This window comes from Mytilus trossulus, chromosome 1, assembly GCF_036588685.1.
Source record: "Mytilus trossulus isolate FHL-02 chromosome 1, PNRI_Mtr1.1.1.hap1, whole genome shotgun sequence".
NCBI lineage: Eukaryota > Metazoa > Mollusca > Bivalvia > Mytilida > Mytilidae > Mytilus > Mytilus trossulus.
The window spans coordinates 32,242,804-32,270,588 of record NC_086373.1 but is presented as its reverse complement, the minus strand read 5'-3'; the positions used below and the strand labels follow the sequence as shown (position 1 = coordinate 32,270,588).

Sequence of the window (27,785 nt, the reverse complement as noted above, 5' to 3'; positions counted from 1 at the left end):
ACCGTTTGTAATGGTTTTTTTTCTTCAACTTACGAATTTTGATTGCCCTTGTGATTTTCTCTCCCACAACTGTAGTTGGACAATACAAACCTCATCCGATAAAAAAGGATAAAATTTAAATAAGTTAAATCGAATTATTTTTTTATCAATACTAATGTTTTGAATTTTGGATCCTCAATGCTCTTCAACTTTCTACTTGTTTGGCTTTGTAAATATGTTTATATGAGCGTCACTGGTGAGTCTTATGAAGACGAAACGCGCGTCTGGCGTACTAAATTATAATCCTGGTACCTTTGATAAAAATTTACCCATCACAGTATATGTAATTACACAAAAAAGTTCCATCTTAAATTGTACCAGTCGTGCCACGTGTGTTCAATTGTTCAATGATTTAATACAGAATCTTACGAATACAAGATCATGCATGTTAATTTGATCGTTTTAATTGTATAGTCCATCCACCCTTTATATAAACATAACTTATATATAATGCATTTCTGTCAGATTTAGTTAAAAGAAATATTTTCATATTGGATGACACTATCAATGCCTTTTACGAAATAATGAAACCCAGGGCGTGGCATCAATGAACCTTTGTAACGTGTCAAGGACGGACACTTTAACTTGGAATGCAATTTGCATCTGCTTATTATCAGATTTAAAAAGACATCAGATTATATAATTACTGCATGCTATTTGACCCCACATTCTGCAGATAATGCATACCTTGTAGTAGTCAAGATTCCTTCACACGAATAAAATCATTTTTTCATCGTGAAATTTCAGCAATTTTATAGAGCTTTTGTTGCATATTTTGAATACCGTGAAAGAACTGACTTTTTATTGACCGATTCGACGTCTAATGCCTCAGTTTAAGATAATCAATAACAACCATTATTTCCTCACACGTATTAAATAAAAGTGAAATAAGTTGACCTTAAATCATATATAAAAAATATTTTCCTTAGATATCAATTAAATTGAAATAGTGTTTTTATCTATCCGAAGAAGATTCAAAATTCCAGAATAACCTCTAAAAATCCCTGGAGAGTAATTCCGTTTTTTTTTAATATAAGGTATTTCACAAGTACTCGCAAAATTAACACAGGTTTATCATGATGTATTTAATGTAATTTGATTTCTTGTAAAAATATTTTGAAAACCAACAGTGACCTTAGCTATTGTTAAGAATAGTCCTTGTATTGACATATTTGCCCAAAAAATCGTAGCCTTGGAATTTCTTACCGCTAATTTTGCCCCCTCGGTTGTTTAATATTCAATTACTAGTAATTGGTAAATAAAATAAGTGTTTATACAATAAATTTACAACTAATTTATTTAAATATAGTTTGGATCGAGGAAAGTGTGAGTGAGATTTCCGCCATATCCGCAGACGACTATTCAGATTTCAAAACAATTTGAACGAAATATCATAAAGAACTAGAATGTCAAAATTTGAAACTATCTTCATTCGTTTGACCTGTAATATAATATAAAATACAAAGTGGATTTATGATGGATTATCTATGGGCGGAAATCGGTGCAACTAACGCACTTTGGTAAAACAAAAAATCGAATTAAAATCACCCCAGAAAACAAAACGGTTTTTATGGGTATGGGAGCTCCTAATGTATAAGGGCTGCTGGAAATTATCATTATGAAATAATTGACTAGAAAGTTCAAACAGATATAACGTATGAAATTTATTCATAATCTGTTTCGCTTTAAAAAAAAAAGTCAATGTTTACTAAGTGTAAGGATACATTATAAATTCCGAGGCAATAAAATTCAATCGTAAACAAGTTATATGTTCCCCGCGGGTTAGCTATCAAAATCGTTTATTTTTCACAGTATTTAAATTTGGCTTTAATTGAAAATTGATCAGTATGAAATATCGGAAAGATTTTAAAATCCAGTACAATGCATCGTGAAACATATAATTATACACGGGGCAATGGGGTCGTTCACACTTGAACAATAGAAGTTGTCCTTAAGTGACCATACCAAATAATCGTATCAGTTTAAAGTAAATAAGGTATGATAAATATAACTGATCGTCGAAAAATCATGTATCCAATGGCTTAAGCAAACAAACTGTCGTTCAACTAAATTTCAAGACAAACATTTGAAAGACTTTATGACAAAGATGAACAGATATTTGAAAAGGGCTTATTTGCTCATCATTTATGCGGATAATTCAATTTTATGCTACAAACCACTCGTTATTCTATACTAAAACAATCAAAATACCATAACATGTAGCATTATTGGCCTATTAAATCGGTATTTGGTTTTTAGTTAGAGCACTCCGTCCTCGGAATGTTTTCCTTAGAATTGACACGGTCACCCTATACTTTATACATTGACTATCTAATCAAACAAAAAGGTAAAGTTTTATATAAATATTCAGACAAACTTTCTACTTGACGTATTTACTTTGATGTTTGTTATGTTCTAAATAGTATTAAGATATTGCAATAGTTAAATAGTCTGTAAAGTAACCTTTTCCCATCAAAAGTTTTTATTAAACAGTGTAGTTTTAAAACATTAACCATTATAACCTAAACAAAAAAGGACATTCGAAAAAATGTTGAAGAAATATGCCGACATTCTGTCGGGAATAATAATCGATTTTAACTTGTTGCGTCATTGAAGACCCTCGGTCAAATCATTTAGATTTCTTATTTGAATAACGAATTAATCAAGTGCACCTTGCAGTCTGCTGGAATGTGTTTTCCCGCCAAATTTTGCCATCGTTCATTAGCACTTGACCTAGAAAGTTGAGAGTCGTATCTATTTGTTATGGTAACGACAACATTTAAGGTGCATGCCCATTATAGTTTGGTCAGTGCAAGATCTAAACATTTACAAAAATCTCACATACACGACAAATGCTTTTAAAAATTACATCGACCAACGTCATTAACAATCATAACTGTTTATACATAAAGATGACACAACTAAAGAAACACCCAAAGACCTCGTCGTAGGGTATTCGTTATCAGTGCAACGCGATCTAGCATGTAACATATTACTTAACAGTTTGGAACCTACTTGTGAAAACCACACCGGCGCACGTTTTGTATTTACCGCATCATCACTCTCCAGTGTTAATCCGTGCACATATGCAAATTACTGGTATACATATTAAATACCATAACATACTTTATGGTAATATTATGCTGGTATCTTATTGTTATGTGCTATATAATCGCCACGGATAATTAAGGCTTTCAATCCTCTAAAATACAAATTATTGTATCATATGTTGATAAATCATTCCAATAAATAAATAACATATTTGTGTCTTTACAAAAATGTGAATATTTGTGTCTTGCAATTCAGAAAAACAAAATGTTTTAGAATGGATTTTTTTCAACATAACAACTCTTGTTACAATGAAAAAAACAGTGTGAAATTAAGATACATCATTAATCTCAAATAGAAAGGATAGGATCGTTTGGCAACAAGTAGGACAACCGATAGCTATGGTGTTATCATATCAACAATGTATCAGTTTTAAAGTCATCATTTATGAAACGCTATAAAGCGAAACACATTTAATCGAGTACCAAATATTAACCTCGCAATGCAGCTGGTTCTGCAGCTACTAATTTTTTTTACCAGTCAAAACAATTTTGAAAAGTCACACACATGCAAATAATTGGAAATATTTTAATATTTATTGCTTATACTTACGTTTAAATGTTAAATAAAAGCCTGCTTTTTTTTTTTTTTTTAATTTTTTTTTTAAATAAAACTGATTCGAAATAAGGCTTGTGCTTAATATATCTATATCAAAATTAATTGAAAATTAAAAGCAAAAACAAAAATTGCTGCCGGTTACCTAGTAGATTTAATGTTAAGTTTAAAGTGTCACGTAAGGGGAACCAATGTATATTATCTAGTTAATACTGTCTGCAGTGTCAACGTTTTTATGTTCGTGCAATAGTTGAGAGAATAAAAATATAGGCGAAGAACAGGTACTTGATGCGAAGATGAAACAATACCTGAAGGTTTTTGTGCAAGTTATCTAGATAACACATGAAAAGAAACCTTATTCAATATGATAAGCTGACCTGCGGCAGTGAGATATATACTGATTGTCATCTTATTTTATTACCGTCGCTATAAAATTATAAACACTTTATTCCGATGAAAATCTGTGGATTGATTGATTGCAATTGCCGAGTAGTATCTAAAATTTTAAAAATAGCCACATAGTGCACCACTGTTTTTTATTTCTTTTGTAAAATCTAATCATACTCTTCCTTTTTTCTACTCGACAAGATTCTTTTCCTAAGTATACGTAAGTATGTATATTTGAGTCTACCCAAAACATTCATAAGAGGAAGAAATAGTTTATTAATCGCATACTTCATACCCGGAGACAGGAATTGCGAAAACATTAAGGAACAACAATCATATGATTTTCTCCTAAATAAGGTTTTGCGTCTTAGGATGACCATAAACAGTGTGATGCTCTTGCTTCGTAATTTATTTGACCTTTTATTACTTTTTTGGATTCGAGCGTCACTGATGAGTCTTTTGTAGACGAAACGCGTTTCTGGCGTATATACTAAATTTAGTCCTGGTATCTATGATGAGTTAATTTGCTGGTAAAGACAGCAATGTCCGTATATGTTTCATTGAAAAAAAAACCATGTTCTTAACTTATTATGCAATCTTTATAATTTAACTGCTTCAGGGTTTGTAGGAGTGATTTGTCTGAGTCTCCATTGGATCTGTGTACTTTTACAAGAATCTCAAGCAGAGCTTGCATTAAATTGTCATTCAAAAAATGTTTACAGCTTCACCTTCATTGACATGTTGGCTGAGGGAAGTTTTACCGACATTTTGTAATTGATAAAAGAATATTACGACCATATTAAGAATCCGTAATATTTGAATTGACATTCGATGGCCATACAAGCTGTTTGACCAAGTTAAATTTCTATATTTTGATACTGAGAAACAAAATTGAGAATGAAAATTGGGAATGTGTCAAAGAGACAACATCCCAACCAAAGATAAGACAACAGCCGAAGGCCACCAATGTGTTTTCAATGCAGCGAGAAACTCTCGCAACCGGAGGCGTGCTTCAGCTTGCTCAGTTCTGTGATAATGGACGTCATACTAAACTTTTTTTTACGAACCTTTTCAATTCATCGAAACTGTCGAGGAAGTTGTATTTTAAGTGGGCCGGACACAACACCAGTGACTTTCTATAACAATAAGTATTATTTTTTATTCATAGACATGCATATATAACTCATTGACATATTCGGTAGTTCCGGCGTATCATACCAAACATTTTATAAATACCTCCGTTATTTTATCAATGTTTATCACAGAAATAAAAGCTTGGGCCACAAACTTCCGATTTGGTCAAATTCATCAATGTTTGATATAAGGTATGTTAGAAAATTTTCTTTCCCTTTTTTTAAAAGAAAACATGAGTTTTTTTCAGTTTAAAAACACTTATTCTAGTTTCAAAAAGTAGAATTGGAGACAGACACGTGTTTTTAGTATATACCGACATTGAAATTGGTTCTTCTAATTGTTTTGAAGTAGTAACGGTAATAGAAAGGGTCCAGTTTGTAGAAATTTTTGTGATTCTGGTCCAAATATTATCTAAAATTGAAGGCATTAGCATATTAACAAGGGTGGGACACAAATTCTCTTTAAAAAGCAGAATAAATCGAATGGGCTGCTTGCTTGACATCCAGTAGGAAATATTCTATGAATATTCAAGAAGAAACTAGAGAATACATGCATACAAGCAAACGATTGATCATATACACTAAATACCGAAAACCAAAAATGGAAAAAGTCTTAACAAATAAAAACAACCGTCATAAAAATTTAGAGATTTCTACATATACCTTAATGAAACAAGATCTTAATACTTTTTATTATTTTCTTAAGACAAAAATAATTGTTGAAATTGATTTAAAGAAGTACATTGAAGATGTTATTAGTTTTATCTTAAAAAGAGAAACAATATCTGGTGTATATGGGATAATCACAAGATGCACTCGCACTCCTTAATACATAGCAAAACCTTCTCCCTATCTTAACCAATCAAAATCCGATATTTTACTTGAAAATCCCCATCTTAACTCCTTAAAAATTATTCTCACTTAAGATATGATAAAATCAGTCCCGATAGTTTTAATCGGCATCTGCAGTACAGATAAAGTTAAAGCTTTCGACCCATGGGCTAATATAGGATATATTATGACTTCCGATTGCAAACTTTAGACGTACTTTAATGCATATGATACCTTTTAAATAGCCAAAATTACTTTAAATAATTGTTATGTTCCGTGCATAGCTAGGATTGAAACGGGGAAATTATGCAAACTTTCCATGTGGTATTTTTAATTATCTGTACACAAATAACGAGGTGTGGTGTGTTAACTATCCACCAGAGATCTTAGGACATGGATTTCAGCAACAATAGGTCACCATACAGCCGTCAACAATGAGCAAACCCTAAACCGTAAATCAAGCTATGAAAAAGCCAAGCCCCGGCATGCCAAGTGTGAACAATTCAAACGAGAAAACACATAGCCTGCACTTTGTTTCATGTTATACCTTTCGACTGAGGATGCAAGAACGGAAACATTAATAAAATGACTAAATGTCTGACATACTCGGCTCACTAAGTTTTATTTGCTTGATAAAGTGAATTGCTTTAGCAAATATAAATTTATTGGACGGAAATTCAATTGTGTCCTCAGGGCTGACAGAAATGCATTGGACAGGTATATGATAAATTAATTTAAGGCAAAAGAAACAATACAAAGATTCAGACTCTTACATATTTGTGGGGAAATTCAACTGACTATGAATCTTAACTAGAGTCACCCAGATGCGAATCTATACCTTAAACCAGGGCCAATAAAACTAACCACGAAACTGAACCCTTCACCAGAACCATGCATTACAATTAACTCTATGATATTTTGAAATCGGTTTTAAAAAAAAAATGACCACATACCAGATTATGATCTGGTAATAGGCTGCAATAGTTAATACGAAAGTCTTTTTGTTTCGTTTGTCTTAGTCTCCTATTGAAAAATTATAGCATACCATTCAGTGCAATTGTTTAAAATACACATTTCTGCAGTATTTTTTTAATCAGTGTTTAGATATATAGCGTTTAATTAAAAATAAGAATGACTTTTATTTAATAAAAAAAGAAATTATTCAACATTACAATGCAGTATTAGTTACTTTAAATTGTAAATTAGAAAATTCTTTAACGTAATAAAGACATAAGGTAGAAAGTGTTATCAGTGATTAAAACATTTCGTACTGGGAGGTACAGTTCGGAAATCCTCTGGAATCCATAAGGTCAGATTATATCGGATATTCTTGTAGTGTCTGAGACCAAAGTGGCCTATAGATGTTATCATAAAATACTACACTGTAGGATGTGCATTACTTATGTACATTTTCTCATGAATCAAGTAATCCAATAAATATGTTTACGTCACTTCTGTTGTTTTTTTTGGTAAAAAAGATTCGAAGAGTTTTAATCATCCCTTTTATTCTTTGATCTTTCTATTTGATAATATGCTTCTTTAAAGCAGTTTATCTCAATTTGATTCCCCAACAACTATAACAAATGATCACACATTGTAATGTTGATATTTTTTAGTTAATTCGTCTATTGACGCTTGTCTAGTTCGCACTATTCCAAATGTAAAGCCGGTATGTACACACGATGAAATTTGTATTATAACGTCAAGATCGACCTGTGAATATATTTTGAATGCATTATCGTGTAAATTGTATTAATTATGGAGCAATGCCTTGTATGTGATACAAATAATACATTGTCCTTGATACAGAAATCGTGCATTCTTAGCTGACCATTTATATTCATCCAATATATATGTTCTATAAATTGGTCATTTATATAGCTCGTTCACCACAATAAAATTATCATGTGCCTTTTGGATGCTGTATCATCGGTTTTGAAACGTTGAAATTGTTGTCTATTTTTTATACCGAACTTTAAAAAGTGCGCTTTCAAATCCTTTGTTTACACTTATATTATATTGCTTAAACATGAATGATGAAATTTAATGCAGATACATGCATAATTTACGCACATTGTCGGAATATGTAAAGGTTAATAGCTTAAGTTTTATGAATAAGAAGGATCGCCGAGATTGTTTATAAAATGATCTGTTATTGTCCTCTGTTATATCATATACATTTTAAAGCATTTTGGATTTCATTCTAATAGACGTGGTTAAGGTTTATGTACCCTTCTGTAGCCATTTTTGTACGAACTTTTCAAACTTCAATTGTATCAAAACAACAGATATAATGAATAATAGAGATAGGCCATTTAGTACATATTTGAATAGGAAACTTGATGCAAAGCATTATTTTTTACTGTTCCATTGCATTTAATAGAAAAAGAGGACTTTGTGGCAAATAAATCAAGATTTTTTTAGAAAATTCACAGCCTTTATCATTGTACTCTCATATTTGGCAATTTGATGACTGATAGATACATGATTATTGCATGCAGTGCTAGCATTGATTTTCTTAAAACAAGTTTATAAATGTAGTTATTGGTTAAAACAAATATAAATATGGCCAAAATCAAGTACACCTTTTAGGATGCGCTCGACTTTAGTGACTCAGCACGAGGTGTTGTGGAATTTACAGGTTTCTTAGAACTTTTTGTAAAAAATGAACACTAGCACATGATAGAAAATCAAGTGAGTAATTTATGTTTCAAATTTTATAACAAAAATCTCTGTATTAAAGCCTGTGGATTTTCTATAAAAATCTTGATTTATTTGCCACAAAGTCCTCTTTTTCTATCAAATGCAATGAAACAGTAAAAAATAACGCTTTGCATCAAGTTTCCCCTTGGAATATGTACTAAATGGCCTATCTCTATTATTCATTATATCTGTAGTTTTGATACAATTGAGGTTTGAAAAGTTCGTACAAAAATGGCTACAGAAGGGTACATAAACCTTAATTTGAAAAAGTTTGGATGATATATTTCGCTTATTGGTAACGTATTTTCTTTATAAACAATTCAATTCATATTACTAACAAGTGAACAGTGTCTGAAAAGTAGTAAAAAGTATGTTGTAGTCAAAGGAGATGTCAAGACAGTGTTTTACACATGTAAACATGTATACCGGACGTTTACAACTTGGTCATTGGTAGGCGTTCTACATGTCAGGCCAATGTTAAACATATATAATGTGTTTACTAAATAATGGTCAACAGTTACCATGATATGCGAAATATGTAAACTAAACATTTAAAACTTATATCAATGAAATCTCGGTTTCAAATATACGTCACACATACCTTCCATTGAAATAATACCAATTATGATTTTTGAGCAGGGTCTCTGATGCGCTTTGAATTGTTATAAGATAAAGATTGAAACACAAGTATTTTCGTTATCGGAGTACCATCATCTCTTCGTGGTGGTCTTTTAACGCGTATTTAGCACAAAAAGTAAAATACGGTAGGCATTTAAAACAATCTGTAGAGTAATTCAACATAATAGTATTTACCTGAGGATTATCACGCAATGAAATGACAAGAAAGATATTAAGATTATCAGTTTAATAGGATAAAAATAAAACAAACTAATATATTTATCTTTATGTTAAAGTGTTGGTTCTCTATAACATGATTGAGGACATCAAGTTCGTCGACACTTCCAAGACGATGGGCATCAACAAATATCCCATTCTCTGCTTTACGTTACACTGTACAATGTTCATCCACACCCTAATTAACAATTTGAATAGTATGACCATAAAGATTAACACCCTAGCTTAAAATAAGTCTGCACGAGTGTCTCGTCAGCAACACTTTTGATTCATATTTTTTATGTTATTTTACTGTTCAGTCCCGAAAGTCTATATAAAACAGTCCAAACTATATAATGTTAAATTTACATAACAGGGTCGCAACCAATGCTTGAGCTTTAATAAAATATTATAATATTAATTGAAAACCTGACAATTTGAATCAAAGCATCTAACGAAAAAATGCATATGTACTGGGCGGATTTTTCTCACCAGAACTGATAGTCAACCAGCAGAGATATTAAAAACAAATCTTCCTATTTGTATATTACTTTTAATGCGTAAAGGTATGAAAACAATTAAATTTGGAATGAAACCATGATGTAAAATTGGGCAATGCATCATACATTTTACTTAGAGCGACTGAACGAATCCTTCATGTACAATGAATCAGTTCGTCATAGTACAAAGAGACTGAATTAATCCCTGACGTAAATAGAATAAGCCCTGATGTAAAAAAGATTAATCCCTGATGTAAAATGGATCAAATTCACAATCTGATGAAAATAGGTCAATCCCTAATGTAAAATAGGTCAATCCCTCATGTAAAATAGATCAATCCCTCATGTAAAATGGCCCAATCCCTTATATAAAACAGGTCAATCCCTGACGTGAAATAGATCCCTGATGTAAACTGGATCAATTCCTGATGTAAAATAGATCCCTGATGTAAATTGGATCAATTCCTGATGTAAAATAGATCAACCACTAGTGTTAAATGAATCTAATATAAAACAGAAAAGTACACATAGACACGAGATTCATGACTATGACCACGTAAAACATTACATAAGTTTGACGAAGGAGATTTGTGTAATATTTACTATATCTAAATAGATATCTTCAAAAAATCTCAACCACTTCTTTTGGCGATTATTCAATACCTTTAATGACAGGTTACGTAATATTAGGTTTTAATATGAAGACGGGTATGCACATAGAAAGCACAAGCAAATACGTACCGTCGCATACCACCCGTTAGAAATTGAACCCTGGGTCAAGTTTTAAGGAGATAATGATCGAAGTATTGATATGTTTATAGGTAAAAATCAAATGGTACCGTGCAACCGGTATTGTTACAAATATTTTAAACGGAATACTTGAAAACGAATGGAATTTGAAAAATGTGTTTCTTGTTTAATTTTCTATCATTATATATGTTTCCTGGTGTTTAATTTTAATCTCTCCACAATATGTTTTTGAATTGGACAGTTAATATATTTGGATTTTCTAAATCACTTGTTAAGAATTTGTATATGTTTTTTCTTTAATAATCAACTGTATAAATCATTGTTGTGTTACTTTCTAAATATTTATATTCCTCCTACAAGTTTTTCATCAGAGCAAAAAAAAATACATGCATATATTACGAAACAGTTAAAAGTAATACCTTTTGTTTTTTAGATATAATCTTACAATGTCCGTGGGCATAGAGATAGTACAACTAAGAACTTCTGCTTATCACTGAATATTTAGTCCCTGGTCTTGTTTTATCAACAGAAATCCAAAGTTATGAAATCAGCTTATTAATGCAAAATGATATAACAGAGGGATAATCTTAACACCAACCCACGTTCTTCGTGTTACTCATTTGAATTGCATTCGTTGTAGAGATACTTTTTGGTGTTATAAAAGTTTCAAAAAGTGCGCTTGAACTTCCCAATAGTATACTATACTATAAAACAAAAAACAATTTCGCCGTTTCACTATCTTAAGTGTATTACGGTTATTTTCACTTTCAACATTCAAATTGTTGTTCATCAAAGGCCATTATATCAACTAGGTGATCTTTTAGTCGGTAAAATAGTACTGACATAATATATAATGAGTTTAGTAGTAAAATGTTAAAATTCATTTTCACAAAAACGAACTGTTTTTATTAGCTCACCTGGCCCAAAGGGCCAAGTGAGCTTTTCTCATCACTTTGCGTCCGGCGTCTGTCGTCGTCGTCCGTCGTCGTCGTCGTCCTGCGTCCGGCGTTAACTTTTACAAAAATCTTCTCCTCTGAAACTACTAGGCCAAATTAAACCAAACTTGGCCACAATCATCATTGGGGTATCTAGTTTAAAAATTGTGTCCGGTGACCCGGTCAACCAACCAAGATGGCCGCCATGGCTAAAAATAGAACATAGGGGTAAAATGCAGTTTTTGGCTTATAACTCAAAAACCAAAGCATTTAGAGCAATTCTGACACGAGGTAAAATTGTTTATCAGGTCAAGATCTATCTGCCCTGAAAATTTCAGATGAATCGAACAACCTGTTGTTGGGTTGCTACCCCTAAATTGGTAATTTTAAGGAAATTTTGCTGTTTTTGGTTATTATCTTGAAAAATATTATAGATAGAGATAAACTTTAAACAGCAATAATGTTCAGCAAAATAAGATTTACAAATAAGTCAACATTACCGAAATGGTCAAATGACCCCTTCAGGAGTTATTGCCCTTTATAGTCAATTTTTAACCATTTTTCGTAAATCTTAGTTATCTTTTACAAAAATCTTCTCCTCTGAAACTACTGCGCCATATTCAACCAAACTTGGCCACAATCATCATTGGGGTATCTAGTTTAAAAATTGTGTCCGGTGACCCGGTCAACCTACCAAGATGGCCGCCATGGCTAAAAATAGAACATAGGGGTAAAATGCAGTTTTTGGCTTATAACTCAAAAACCAAAGCATTTAGAAATTGTTTATCAGGTCAAGATCTATCTGCCCTGAAAATTTCAGATGAATCGAACAACCTGTTGTTGGGTTGCTACCCCTAAATTGGTAATTTTAAGGAAATTTTGCTGTTTTTGGTTATTATCTTGAAAAATATTATAGATAGAGATAAACTGTAAGCAGCAATAATGTTCAGCAAAATAAGATTTACAAATAAGTCAACATTACCGAAATGGTCAAATGACCCCTTTAGGAGTTATTGCCCTTTATAGTCAATTTTTAACCATTTTTCGTAAATCTTAGTTATCTTTTACAAAAATCTTCTCCTCTGAAACTACTGCGCCATATTAAACCAAACTTGGCCACAATCATCATTGGGGTATCTAGTTTAAAAATTGTGTCCGTTGACCTGGTCAACCTACCAAGATGGCTGCCATGGGATAAAATGCAGTTTTTGGCTTATAACTCAAAAACAAAAGCATTAAGAGCAAAACTGGCATGGGTTAAATTGTTTATCAGGTCAAGATCTATCTGCCCTGAAAATTTCAGACGAATCGATAGTCAATTTTTAACAATTTTCATAAAATTTGTAAATTTTTACTAACACTTTTAACTGAAACTACTGGGCCAATCATTATAGATGGGGATATATGTACGCAGCAAGAATGTTCAGTAAAGATAGATCTACAAACATATCACCATCACCAAAACACAATTTTGTCACGAATCCATCTGTGTCCTTTGTTGAATATTCACATATACAAATGTACCAAGGTGAGCGACACAGGCTCTTTAGAGCCTCTAGTTTTTAATCCTAAGGGGAGATAACTTTCTTATTTTTAATGTTAGGAACGCGCAAACAGGCGACAGAGCAACAACTGTTAACATGATAATATTGATAAAATATTCCTAAATTAACTATGAAAGTTTTGGAATTACTACATACATACATAATCGTTAGTAAACGACAAATCAAAACTAGGTAATATCAGTATTAGTAGTCTTTTAGTTCGATAGTATAGAATTTGTGAGATACTAATTATCTAAATTGGCAGACTATAGAAACAGGTGAATAAACTTGAATTTGTACTATTTCCAAGTCAAACCATTTCACAGGTAACATCATCAGTTTTTAATAAAGCATTTCAGATATGAAAATAAAGGCCAAAAGGTTGGTGACATTGATAGGAGTTATTTATATTTGTTTACGTGCCTAGTTCTATCAATTAGTATCATTACGTGTGTCAAAGTGTGGAGTTTGCTGTGTATTATTGTATACTCAAAGGAAACCTGTCAATGTACTCAGATAATGGGAACTTACTAAGCCGTTGCATAATATTAAGGATACAGTAAAGTTGGTTTAACCTTTGAAACAATGTCACGATCTGCAATTGTTATCGTGTGCGAGTCGATAAATTACCGTAAATATATATAATTGTACCAAGAATATGATGGTTGAAGGTCATTTGCATATTGTTCGTTGTATTGTGTTTGTATGAAAGCACAACCAAAGCAAAGAATTTCGAGCTTCTGACTCGCTTTTCTGGTTTGACCTCGGTTTGACCTTCATCAAAAACGTCCAAACCAAATAATTTGATAGCCAAATAGATGTAATACCCTCTTTTTGAAAATGTTTGTTGTAGGACATTGGACACTATTAATATTGTATTTATATTTTTAATGCGAAAAATATTTGTTCTCTCTATAGAACGCAGTTAGTTTTTACCTCAGCTTTTGACGCAGACCTTATCCACACGAAATCAAAAGTAAACTATCTATGGAATATCAAGTTTAAAAACCGATATCAAATTTAAATAAGAATTAATTAAAAAAACAGCCATGTCAAAAAGATATGTTGGTGTACTGGTGAAATGTATTTATGTTCAAGTGGTGCTATACAAAATCCAAATATAATAAAACACTTTTGATCAGTGTATGTTTTTGGTTAAAGTACATACGATGTTCATGTTTGCAATATTAAATGTTAAATCAATCTTTTCACAGTACGACTTACATTATAATAGATGAAAGAATTGAAAACACAAAAAAATGTATTTGCTTGTTTGTAGTGAATAAATACTCATGTTGAAGGCCGAAAGACTATGAAGTGTGTTTCAACGCCTGTATCACTTGCGCGTATTTATCAAGCACCCAAATTAAAATAGCCATAATGCATTTAAAACCTTTAACTTAATTTTTCAATTTCATCTGTTGAGTGTTTCCTCAAATGATGTCATACAACGTTTGATGTTACTTTGGGGTTACTTCATGAATGATATTTACATTTTTTGTGGGTAAAATAAAATAAAAATGTATTTACTTATTCTGGTAAAAACCCAAGATTCCTTCATCTATCTATAAATCACGATCAGTGCTGAAGTGCATTCGCCTATGTAATACTCTGCTTGTAGTTTTCCGGGTATATAAATCATTTTATTTTTTGCATTAAAACCATTGACGACATCGTTCTATGACTGTTGGCTAAAATTTTTAAACAAAATGAAAAAAGTTACCATAAACTTCAAAGGGAAATTAAGGTTAAGATTTAAATCTTGAGAAAAACAAACCTACAATATGAATTTTAATGTAAACAAGTAGAACTTCTTACATGCATATCTTTAGCCATGTCATTTTTAAACAAATTTATTGATTCCCACACAAAGGAATAGTTTGTGATACAATCAAGGATAAATATCCTTTAGGGTAAATGTTAACATAAGACAATTGTTTTTTAAAGAATGGCTTGTTATCAAATTGGTTCATTCTCAATGCATATGTATACAGGTTCACACCTTCGGTATAAATCATACCTAAATTGTGTCGTTCTCGTTGACAATTGACAGGTAAATACACACACAGAATTCATTACTGTTCGTGCTTCCACATTCCGACAGCTATCTGACACTCTGTATACAAATATTACTTACCAAACTAAGGAGAATGAAAATTTAATATGATTTGAACAAGATTTGAAGAGTTAGCTTTATAATTGTAATAGAGTTCATATTTCATTGATTATCCTACTGTAATGTCAGACGTGAAATCTAACACTATTCTAATCATAAAAAGAAATAATTATCCGGTCACCCATTTCAAACAGTATGCAAGTTCAAGGATTACTATCACACAGTGAGCTCATCTCTTTCTCACATACTATACTGACTTGTTGCCTTTTATGTTTTAAACTTTGAATGTTTATTATCATAATCTATATCTCGTTCAACAACTCATCATTGGAGTCCAGTCATTAAGGTAAAGTTCAACAATTAACTATGTAACACAATTAAAGAGAGGGGGTAGGAGGGGTCCTGGTCCCGAAATCCCGGGCTTAAAAACACCTGATCCCGAAATCACAGGCTTAAAAACACGAAATCCCGATGTCCCGAAATTCGAAAAAAGAATAACCGGATCCCGAAAGGGTCAATCCCGAAATCCCGAGCTTAAAAACATCCGATCCCGGAGTCCCGATGAAGGTCCTATCCCCCTCATTAAAAGAAGGGCGAAAGATACTAGAGTGACTTTCAAACTCATGTTTCGAAAAGTTGATCGATTGATTGTTGATTACTGTTCAGTAGCAAATATTTCAAGTTATGCATTTTCAGGACGAGAAAAAGTTAACAAAAAATAAAATAGGAAGATCTTGCAATAATAGAGGCTATCGAAAAGATACAGACAACTCGGTGGCTAAAAAAGGAAAATACCTCTAAAACATAGATAATTAGAATAAGAACTTAAGAACTTATGTACATTGAAAACTCTAAATTCTTTAAATTAATTTTATTGACGTTTATATGCTGTAAACATGCATGCAAATGCATTTGAAATATTCTTTACTATCCTACCAGATCCATTTGTTAAATAGTGATATTTATATCCTACCAAATACATCTGTAAGGTGAAGATATTCTATCCCTTCCTTTCAGACCCATCTGCATAAATCAATCGAAAGTTGTATAATGATATCTACGATATACACGATACCGTACCCATGACGAGACACTTTTTATTGTCATAAATCAACACTTTACTAAAAATATTGCACGCGATCTTGTTACACTGCATATGCTTTTAAAGGCATTTAAGATGTTTTTATTTACCCTTTGTTCCCTTACCCGACATTAAGCAGGTGGCCATTACCGAATTCAGATCTACTTTTTTTTATAATTAAATTGGACAAAATTATGAATGAGTATTTAGCTAACTTAAAATACAATTCGAAAAATGAAAGAAGTATATTATTGATATAAACTAGGAACAGTATATCAATATATATGTTCCTGGTATAGATAAGTTTAATCTCAATCAGAGAAACTATTTTGGCAAACATGGTTTTAGAGTCGCAGAGACCATAAAAACTTAAAGTGCAGTCAATTGGGCCTTCCATACGAGATTAGCTAACGGCACTCTTAATCGATGAAAGTCATTATATATAGTAAGCTGTTCTTATCCTTCAGTCAGTTCTTATAATGACTACAGCTCTCAATTTACAAATACGAGAGATATATAGTAAACTCATAAATTAAAAGTAATAATATACACAAATATGATGAATTAAAGACGTCGACATAAAAGTATAGATTACAACTGTTATTTTCTTCGTGAAATAAATGTTTCTAAATCGCTTTCAGACATACAACTTGAAAAGACAGTAATTTATGGATTATAATTTTTCTAACTGTTTGATAGATTAACGATGTCTAGTTAAACGAGGTTAACAAGGTCAACACTTAGGTTGATTTGTAATAATCATCGTTATAAGGCAATTCTCTTTGTTCAACGAGACTTGTAAGACAACGCACGCGACTTCTTGTTTGACATTATATATATGGTGTTAAACACTGTATATTTTTTGTACATGAAGTCTTTGACCTTTAATTACAGATAGAAACTAATTTCTTGATAATGATTTGAAACATTACACAATATTAACCCTGGCTATAGGATATCACATTGTTTAACCTAGATATTCATAAAGTTCAAGTTAACGGTCGTTTGACTTTCTTACACTGTTATAGCAGCAAAACTTGCTATGCTTCTCGCAAGTATGGACAATCTTTTATAGAGTACTGCGTGCTTTTCTATAGTGTTTATAGTGTTGGAGCATTGCATGCCTTCTCCTGTTTAGTTTTAGTTAAATGTTTTATCGAGCACGCAGCACTGTTTGTCTTCTTGTGTTTAGTGTTAATGTAATGTTTTATGGAGAATTGCATGTCTTCTCGTGTTTAGTTTCAATATAATGTTGTATGGAGCCCTGTATACCTTCTCGCGTTTAGTTTTGATACAATGTTGAATGGAGCACTGTGTGCTTTTTCGTATTTAGTTTTAATGTAATGTTTAAAGGAGCACTGTATGCCTTCTCGTGTTTAGTTTCAATGTAATGTTTATGAAGCACTGTATGTCCTCTCGTGTTTAAATGTTTTTTGTTTTGTTCAGAAGTGTTACCCCTCTCATATTTAATTTTAATGTAATGTTTTATGAAGTAGTACATGTTATCTCGTTTGAATGTTTTGTTCATTACATTTTCTGTAATTTTTGAAGTAACTATGTTTTACACCTCCTCTGATATCTTCTATTTTTCTCTTCATACTAAGTTTTAGCATCTCCTAAAAAAAAAATGTTTTTTTTTTTTTTTTTTTAACAATTTAACTTAAAAAACAGCTGATTTGAAAGCAGATTTAAAAAAAACAAACTGTAGTTTAAAGAAATGTAACACGCTCAATTGTGCTTCACATTAAGGGCATACTATGCAAATATTCATTGACAAAGAATTTTCAAAATGAATAGACTGCAATTAAAATGCATTGCTGTTGTTGGACATCTTTAATTGTATACTTTGATTGTTCAAACCATGTATTATTCATTAGACATACATTAAATACCAAACTAAGTACTTGAATTGGTCCTGCTCACTGATGCAGCTAAATAAAACACCTTGTACTCAAATAAAGGTAAACCACAGCTTGCTCATTTAGAAAACTAAACACGTATTCAGGAATGAAATAACTGATCGTGGAATTTCAATGTTTAAATAGCTTTGAAGCAAGAACCACGAAAAGAAAATCTCCTTACTTTTATACCTGCTTGATTTTTAAAGCTTTTTTGTATATCTATTTGAAATTGGTATGAATAGAATTAATATGTTTTGCATTCCTTGTTTAAATAATAAAGTCATAAAGAGATAGATCTTCACTCTCTATCGTCATATCTTCCTCAAATATTTGTAAACATTTAACCAATAAATAGGAAATTTAAAACCGATTTATTTATACACTGTTTAAGCATATTTTTACTGCTTAGTTTTTAACATGAATTTTTATTGAAATGGCTTATATGGTTATGAGATTGTATATTTTACCTGAGAAAAAAACTGCACACGTTGAAGTAGGGGTGTAATTTCCTTTGCATATATTTGATATGACAGGTTGTTAGAGCACGTGTGAAAGGTCGTGAAATTAAAAACATATTTAGCTTTTGATTTGGTGTTTGAAATTATAAGGAGAAATTTATCTTGAAAGCTACTGGTATCAAATTATAGATACATTAAAGACCTTTAGACATGCCTCTTCCACTGTACTATAGGTACCTTTGACTGAACTTCATTTATCACTGTCAACCAAAATTACTTTGAAATTTTAAGACCTACATTTTTATGTGCATAATATGTTTGAAATTACATGTAGGGTAAATATCTGTATTGTATGTGCATATTTTTCAAATGATTTAAAACTAAGGTCTAAATTCTTTACTGTCGAAGATGCAAGTGAAACTTTCGGTGCTATGAAAGGCAATTTGTGACATCTCTGATTCGTACAAGAGCACGGAAATACTTAAAGGTATATATCTGAAAGAAGTGTAAGATTATACCTTTTGTTAGTTAACACAAAGTACATACTTGCTGATCGGTTTAAAAATAAACGAACTTATTGTACTTAACAAGGTCGAAGGTTACTGTAAGGAACAATACGGCCATAAACACTAGAACAAGACAGCTAAAATAGTTCAATAATTTGTTGATTTTATTTTTACATTCATCGGAAACAATTTCATGCAAAGGTCTATTTAAAACAAGAATAAGCCAATTTTAAGTTCATTAACATATTTTGGAGTTTTATATGACGTCCTTTATCACTGAAGTAATACACATTTTTGTTAAGGGGCCAGCTGAAGCCCACCCGAAGGAACGTGGATTTTCTAGCTTTGTTGAAGACGCATTGGTGGCCTTCTGTTGTTTTCTGCTGTTTGGTCTTGTTGTAGTTTCTTTGACACATTCACCATTTTCATTCTCAATTTTAAACAGTATAAAAAATCAAACTCTCTGAAAACAATAATGAATGCAGACAGACTATACAATGTGTACTTTTTTTTGTTAGTTGTTGACCATATTTTTTAACGTACAATGAGTGCTGTGTTCTTTTAATGTGCGCATTTGAATTATGGCCCCAATCATTTATACAGACATACAAACAAGTGTAAGAAACTCAAATAAAATACTAGTATATAAGCAACTTCAAAACATGGCATGTTGACGGGAACTTATATTGGTTAGTAACTCCCTCTAACACTAGTTTCATGAATTCCAGAAGGATTCACATATTCAGGTCGCATGTCATGTTTTCTAGAAAGGTTCACATATTCCTGTCGCACATGGCATCTTCTTGTCTGTCTATCATTTGCATACGAACTTTGTGAGTCATATGATTTTTGCGGTTTTATAGGGCTGAATATTTGAGTATCGTGATGAAGATGTTTGAAAGATAGTATGCCAAAAAATAAAACTATGCTCAACATTTGATATGAAAATGTTTACTCTAAAATAACATACCGGTTACCTTAATTAAGGTGCAAAAAGAGGGATCATATGGTTACTCTTATTGTATGAGTTATTTTAAATGTAGTCGACCTAGTTTATGCCCACTCAAGACGAGTAAGATGCCATATGCAACGTTTTCACAGTATAAAATCTGTCTAGCTTGTTAATTTCAAATACATGCGCTTCCATGTACAAGTGTAATTTTCAACGGATCCGTAGGTAATAGATTTCGCTAAATAATAAACAAAAATATGTACCGTGACAATATGAATAAAAGGGGCGAATAAATGGAATGTATAAAAACAATCTCCCATACGTAGTATTTAAACCATGTATTTCGAATCAAATTAGTCTTTTTGTAATATTTTCATCAAAAAGAAAGAAAAAAATGTATTTATCGTATAAAAAAGAAGCACGAGTGTGCGAAATATTTCAACTTCCTTACGTCCTTGGTTTAACACTCTATTTGACTTTGTTGTGAAGTGATTTTTACCACACGTAGTTCATTATGACTTTACATAGTATCAAATCAAAACAAATACATGTCTTTGAATAGATTCTCTTTTTTCTCAACCTGGTGTTATATTTCCATGTGTAAATATTCTTATGAAGTCACACACAAATAAGATGCAACAAGGTATTTTAAAAATTTCTGATAAAGCAAAATCAGCTGTTTTAAAAAACTTTGTCATTCACACAAGCTATTAAAGGGTTTGATTATGCGAGGAGTCTAAAGTATAAAATTATTGCCGCTCATACTTGCGTGAAATACTTGTGACACGGATTACAAGAAGACGTTCAGTTATATATATAATTTGTCACCGAGAATGACATGTAAATATAAGGGAATATACTGATACCGATTTATGCATGTCTTTGTAATGTGTTTTTGAAAGTTAATATTAGTTGAATATATATATATTCATATATTATACCTATACAGACAAACGGATAGAAATTTAGTTATTTATGTGAGTTGGAATTAATATCACTTTAATTTTGTGGAGAAATTTAGTTATTAAGTTGCTGAAATACAGTTATTTATACGCACTAGTACTAGTGAAAGATGGAAATGTGCTGAAAAATATTAAAAGGAGTTTAGTATTGCTTGGAATTAAAACAGATATAAAGTACGTTCCGTTTTGGATAAACGTACATTTCAGTACATACAGAAAATTCATCTATTGATTTATAATAAATGTATTTTGGAATGCACATTTTAAAAGAATTCAGATCGTTGGTTTCATAATCAGGTAAATATTTAGGAATTTTGTCACATGTAGTTTTCTTTGTTATGTGTATACCCGCCTTCTCATTGCAGTGAATTGCAAAGGAAGTGCATGTGTGTAAAAATGCATACCTTTGAATCAAATAAAAAGACACATTATCTTAAGTATGGCTATATAAATATCGTAAGTAAAAAGTTTCCTTTCATGTATAATACATATATATTTCATATACTTATTTCATGTCTTTCTTTCTTTAAAACATATCCTTCTTAAAAGTAAATATATGATTGTACATGGGTTGTAAATAATCATAACGAGCATATTACTAAAATTATATTTTGGTAACACTTTATTTTGGATAGAAAATTGAAGTATGCGAAGTAGTTAAAATGTTCTGGTATTTAAAATGAAGATGAATTGGTATATAAGAAAAAAGTGTACATATATATCCTGATTTTTGATAACCCATATAAATCACAGCAGAAGTACACACTGTTGTATAACATATGATATAATGATGATCATCAATCACAGTTAAATGACATTGTCTAATTGATTTTGGCAGCTACTGGATTCATCTTGTTCTTGTGCAGGGAAAGGGAGTGAACTCGTAATACTCGCGTGTCATATGTATACAGTTAAAATCAAAAGTATATTATATCATCAATTTTTAATTCGATAATCCGTATTTTACAATTATAATCTTGTCTTTTATTAATTTTTATTTAGTTTTTAATGATAATCCAATATTCAGACAGATATTTTTGCTTTCTCTGTTAATTAAAATGTCTGCATATGGATTAAAAAGAAAACAAAAAGTATGAACTAAAACACCGTGAGAACTTACAACAAACAACAATAGAAAAACCTTATTAAAAACCAAAATTATCATAAACTATAGGGTACAAAAGAAATGAAAATGTTAAAGCAATTCGAGATAAACAGAAAGTAGATTTGTTTTACTTTTAAGGATTTCTCTTAGGCCGTGAGTAAGGTAGGACATGATGTTCAAATTTTACACTTAAATTATATCAGATAAAATACAATGAAAGGTATTCGTTTACAACGTCTGTCAGAGAAAGTTTTTATATAAATCTTTATAAAAGTGAATACATCATAGACGTTGTGATTATTTGGCAGTGTGTTTATACTATCAATATTCAACCGATTTAACAAACATATGTATGGTCTTTTAAAGACAGTTTTCCATGCTGGCATAATATCTTGTTGAACCAATGTTTTACTTTTTGAAAATGTTCTTAGTCCACAGTAGAACTTTGTTCAAGAGTCTTAAGATACTTTAAGTTATATTCGATTTCAATTTCCATGTTTCTTTCAGAAACTTTGGTACAATTTTTCAACGATTTTAATTTATTCACAGTCACGAAAATCATGAAAACATTTATTATTTGTATGTGAAAATGGAAAATATATATATTTAATACTTTTATCGAATATAAGTGTGTGTATTTTTTACTAATGTTCTTCTACTAGGTACAAAACATCTAGACTCTTAACTTTTTAATTAAAGTGAAAAGTATTATACTTCAAATTATGAGATCAAATGTTCATTACATTTTATCAACAGCTCGTGAATTTACTTTTACTAGGTGTTTTGACTGTAGATATCAAAGTTATGTGATCCAATATTTTGACAACATACTTTTTAACCTACAAATCTTCTGTTAGAAAAAAAGATGAGTGTACAGTTATATTTCAGAACGTGTCTGATATTAAACTATGTTTCAATTCGTTACAATGATGACTTCTGTTTTTTTTTTATAATTCGTCATCACAAATAGTTTAAATAATTTTAAATTGCAAGATAAAATCTTCTATCTTTAATCATTATGAAAGTTTTTTATTACGTAAATTAAAGAATAAGCGATACATGAAGAGTAATTGATTTTCACATTACACTTTTGAAATTGAGACGCGACTTGAAGAGCAGTATAGTATTTCCTAACTATTTGTACATATTCGATATAGATTTCCCCGCCTTTGTAAACATCGTGGCTTAGAATACGTAACCAAAATAACAAACAACTCTATTTATTCTATTTTTTACTCTATGGTACTTGATCAAAAACTAAAATTCCGATCTAAAACCTCATTAGTTCATTTAAGGTCTAATGTTTGTCCGTCACATCCAAAAATAAGAAAAATGCACCGTAACTGTGACGGGTTTAGAATGTATAACCAAACATTATGGGAAAAAATGTCTTATAAGGCGTCATGAGTAAAATTGTTCACTGCTTCGTCAATATTGAATTTTATTTACGCCTATTTTAGCGTGGTGATAGATTGTGACACCAGCGTTACTATTTTGTAGTTACTAATTAGATACCGTTAATCAATTTAAATCTTTAAGTAATTATTTAATATTGACAAGTTATGCTATTTTTATGATTTTTAGTCACCTATTTTGATGGGACTAATTATTCGAATGTATTCATACCTGTCGTAGTAAGGAAATAACAAACACGTGGAATTATAGAAACATCTCAAGACCTTGTAGTTACCTTGTAAGTTAAATAATACTAAAACGTACGTTATACTAATGTTTTGAAAAATAGAGAATAGGTATTCAAACTGATAAAATACATTTGGATTTTAAAATGAAAAGTTATCAAGGACAAACGTGTAGAAGTTAAAAATTTAAGTGAGTCTTAATGTTGAAATAAACAACAAAGAAAACATATTTTATAATGATGTACATTCGTTTGATTTGAATTCGGTGAAGTAAAATTTATGACTAACCTCTTAAATAATACTTATAACTCAATCAAGGGTTTTCCTGAAAATTTAAGTGGTCACTTATCCATATCATATAAAATAACTATAAACAGGCTTATTTATCGGTAATCCTATCACTTTGATATTAACTCTATCTAAAGACAGACCTCTCGAAGAACGATATTACCAATTATTGGAAACCCAACTTTCTGTCGTAAATGTAACAGGATTTTACCTTTTGTTAATTTGAAGAATGTAAATGACTGCGGGGGATGAAGAAGTCATGAATTAATGTAATTTTGAGGTTTTTAAGAAAAAGACAAAAATGAACCACCTCCAAGGGCGTGCTTTCATTTGTTGAAGGTGTGTTTTGACCACTAACATTTCTGTCCGCATAAGTTAATGCATTATATATTTCCCTTATATTGTATCAATGAATTATCTATCACGAATTTATATTGGAAAATGCTATAAATATTCGACAAATTTATTTATTTTCATTTATTGATATCTTTCAGCATCAAGAATTATTGTGTCTGAGAAGTGTTGCGTGGGAGTCTGCTGCCCTTATGACCCATTCGGATGTGTTATAAAAGTCAGCTCTAGCCGAAAGTTGAAATGGTATTTCCCGTCAGACTGTTAATTCATATATAGTGAACTTATCTGGATATCTCTATGAATACAATGAATGGAATATAATATTATTTAATATGAGAGTGAATGGAACGCGTCAACTTAGTGGACGGTAGCAGTATACAGCGTTAGAACTTTTAGTAGCAAAGAACAACCGAAGGGTGAAGAAGTTAAAACATCTATAAACCCAACTGAGAAGTTATTTTAAAGCATAGACAATAATGTTCCTGACAAAGTTTCCTCGGTTAAGAGGAGACTGATATGGTTTCATTGATATTTCTGCAAGGAGAAAAGACGAAAAAGTACCGTACAAATGTTCGTGAAATGTGTTCTTCGTCAACATTACTAAAGGTTGGTATATATATATATTATATATTTTCTTTTTTTCCCAGGCATAGATTACTTTAGCCGTATTTGGCACAATTTTTTGGAATTTTGGATCCTCAATGCTCTTCAACTTTGTTCTTGTTTGGCTTTATATATATTTTATAGTTAATGCATACTAGTACTTTTAATCGTTAGGCTTTTCTACCTCAGGCATAGATTGACTTTGCTGTATTTGGCAAAACTTTTAGGAATTTTGGTTCTCAATGCTCTACAACTTCGTACTTTATTTGGCATTTTAAACTTTTTTGGATTCGAGCGTCACTGATGAGTCTTTTGTAGACGAAACGCGTGTCTGGCGTATATACTAAATTTAGTCCTGGTATCTGTGATGAGTTTATTTATTATCTTACAAATGTATTGGAGAGTACGACTTTAAAACAGTTGATAATGAAGAATGTTGTTCTTGGGAAAACATATGAAACCTAATTTACAGTAACTTAGTATATTGTTTCAAGAATAAGTCCATGCTTTTTTCCTCCAACAAATACAAACCTATACAATAACTTTTGTTTAGCATAAAAACAGTTACACAAACGGTAGACATTTGATAATTGCGATTTTCGAATTCAAAAATGCTGATTTTGGACGTAAATGAATTTTCCATCGGCTATACAACTTTTATCAACCACATAAAACACATCATTCATGTTGAACCTTCATCGGTCATTTTTTTAATGTTGGATAAAACTGCACAGGAACAATTTTGGACCTATAAACAAAAGGTCACTAACATAAAAAATGATATTGCATGGAACAAAGTAAGTGATCGCCTATGTACATGTTCTATTTATACAAATGTAACTAGTGCTTTTGTTTTTATGGACTTTGGTGTCGCTGGCAGAATTTGTTTTTTATTTCATTTGGTTGAAGTTAATTGTCAGATTAAACAAATCTCCGTTAGTTCATAAGATAAATTGTGCACGGAAACTGAACCCGATCTTAAATACAAATCACTAACCTGTATATATTAAATTCGTTTAAATGTAAGAAGCCAGTGGCTTACTTGATGCATGATACCTTAGATACTAAATATTACCTACAAATGAACCAATATCTTACCGAATGACCAAGGCGGTTCGCATATCTTTAAAACGAACTGCACTCTAAAACATCGTTTCTTTGAAGAGGATTATATTTAAACGTTAACAAATAGCTTACAAGTTCGTAATTTCATTTTGAGCAGAAAATTCATGAAAATTATCTTCTTTTTAAGATGTTGTACATTTAAACAAACTTGTTACAAGGACTACAAGTTATATCATTTAGCGCAGACAAAAGTCTCTAAAATGATCTTAAACAACTATAGTTAGTTAAAGCGTAATTTATGTAATGAGGCTAAAATAACGCATTCAAAATATGTTGCATTTGTGTTGACTTGAATCCAGAACATTGTCTCTGAACGTTTGCTCCAGGCACGCGCGCCAATTACCGTTATGTCAAATACATGTACTTTAAATACACAGAAAATAGCAAAAACTTACAATAAGATTAAAGTTTATAAATGTTCACAAATTTATTTCTTTAAAAGTAAATTACAAAGAGACAGTTAGGCTTAAACCACAAACATTTATTACAGAATGGATGTATAATGTGTTCATGTCAACTAAGACACAAGGTCACTAGTAGTAGCCTGTTATGTAACTCACTGCCTGTTACTTTAATGAAACCTGAATACAAGATAATATAAAATATCGGCTGTTGTTTTTCAATGGTTAAACAAGTCAAATAAAGAAGTATCCATTTTTATTTCTTCCGAAAACACAGTTTAAGAATGGCGGTTTTAGATTCAAATATGCATGACAATGCACTTATCTGGGGTAGCTGTTATGAAGGGGTCTGGATGGATGACCTTCATTTCTGTATTTGTAAATGTTTTAGACTCGTTTCTCTCTTTTCTTTAATGAGTTTACACATTACTCATTTTTGTTTGTTACAATTATTTTTTGCACTCCATTAATCTTCACATTTGACAGTTTTGGTCTATTTTTCATTTTTGGGCCCTGTATTACGTATTATTTTTTGCCCTTAATTCTCTTTTCTGTAAACCCCACCTAGACCCTGCTGATGCTCTAAATATGCCAATAATTATGCAACTTTTCAAAAATACGCACCTTCAATGCACGGTAGCAAATAAAGTCCGGACCGTTATTTTTTTGTATTTCCCTGATGCTTTATGTTGCTCGAGGATTTATAGGTATATACCAATAAAATATCATTATTATATACTTCGGGTCACTCTTATCTTTTTCAAGTCAAAAGCCACTTTTAGTCTTTAATTATTTTTCTGTTGTCTTTGGTTACCTTGCCTTCGTATACCACATGAAAGATAGCGCTTTCAAATTAATCTATTTAAACTGGTTGTAAAATATACGTGTTAACTTTTCTTGTAAATTACCCTTTTTAAACTGAAAGAATCAGTCCTAAACAGTAGAGATTGAAATAGTTTGACCTTGGATAGTAT

At 31.2% G+C, this 27,785-nt stretch overlaps 1 protein-coding gene across 4 annotated transcripts in view; it reads left to right on the top strand.

Moving 5' to 3' along the window:
- The window catches only part of LOC134721679 (uncharacterized), a 37,504-nt gene that overhangs the window by 5,283 nt on the left and 4,436 nt on the right, over window positions 1-27,785 (top strand). The window contains exons 1-2 of one of the 4 annotated variants that reach the window (XM_063584840.1): window positions 21,084-21,592; window positions 24,823-25,288. In XM_063584840.1, the coding sequence (XP_063440910.1) occupies window positions 25,199-25,288 (90 nt within the window). In that variant the 5' untranslated portion in view covers window positions 21,084-21,592; window positions 24,823-25,198. Of the gene's footprint in view, window positions 1-21,083; window positions 21,593-22,463; window positions 22,563-24,436; window positions 24,525-24,822; window positions 25,289-27,785 lie in introns of those variants that run through there. The other 3 variants (XM_063584855.1, XM_063584864.1, XM_063584848.1) reach the window with 3 other exon arrangements.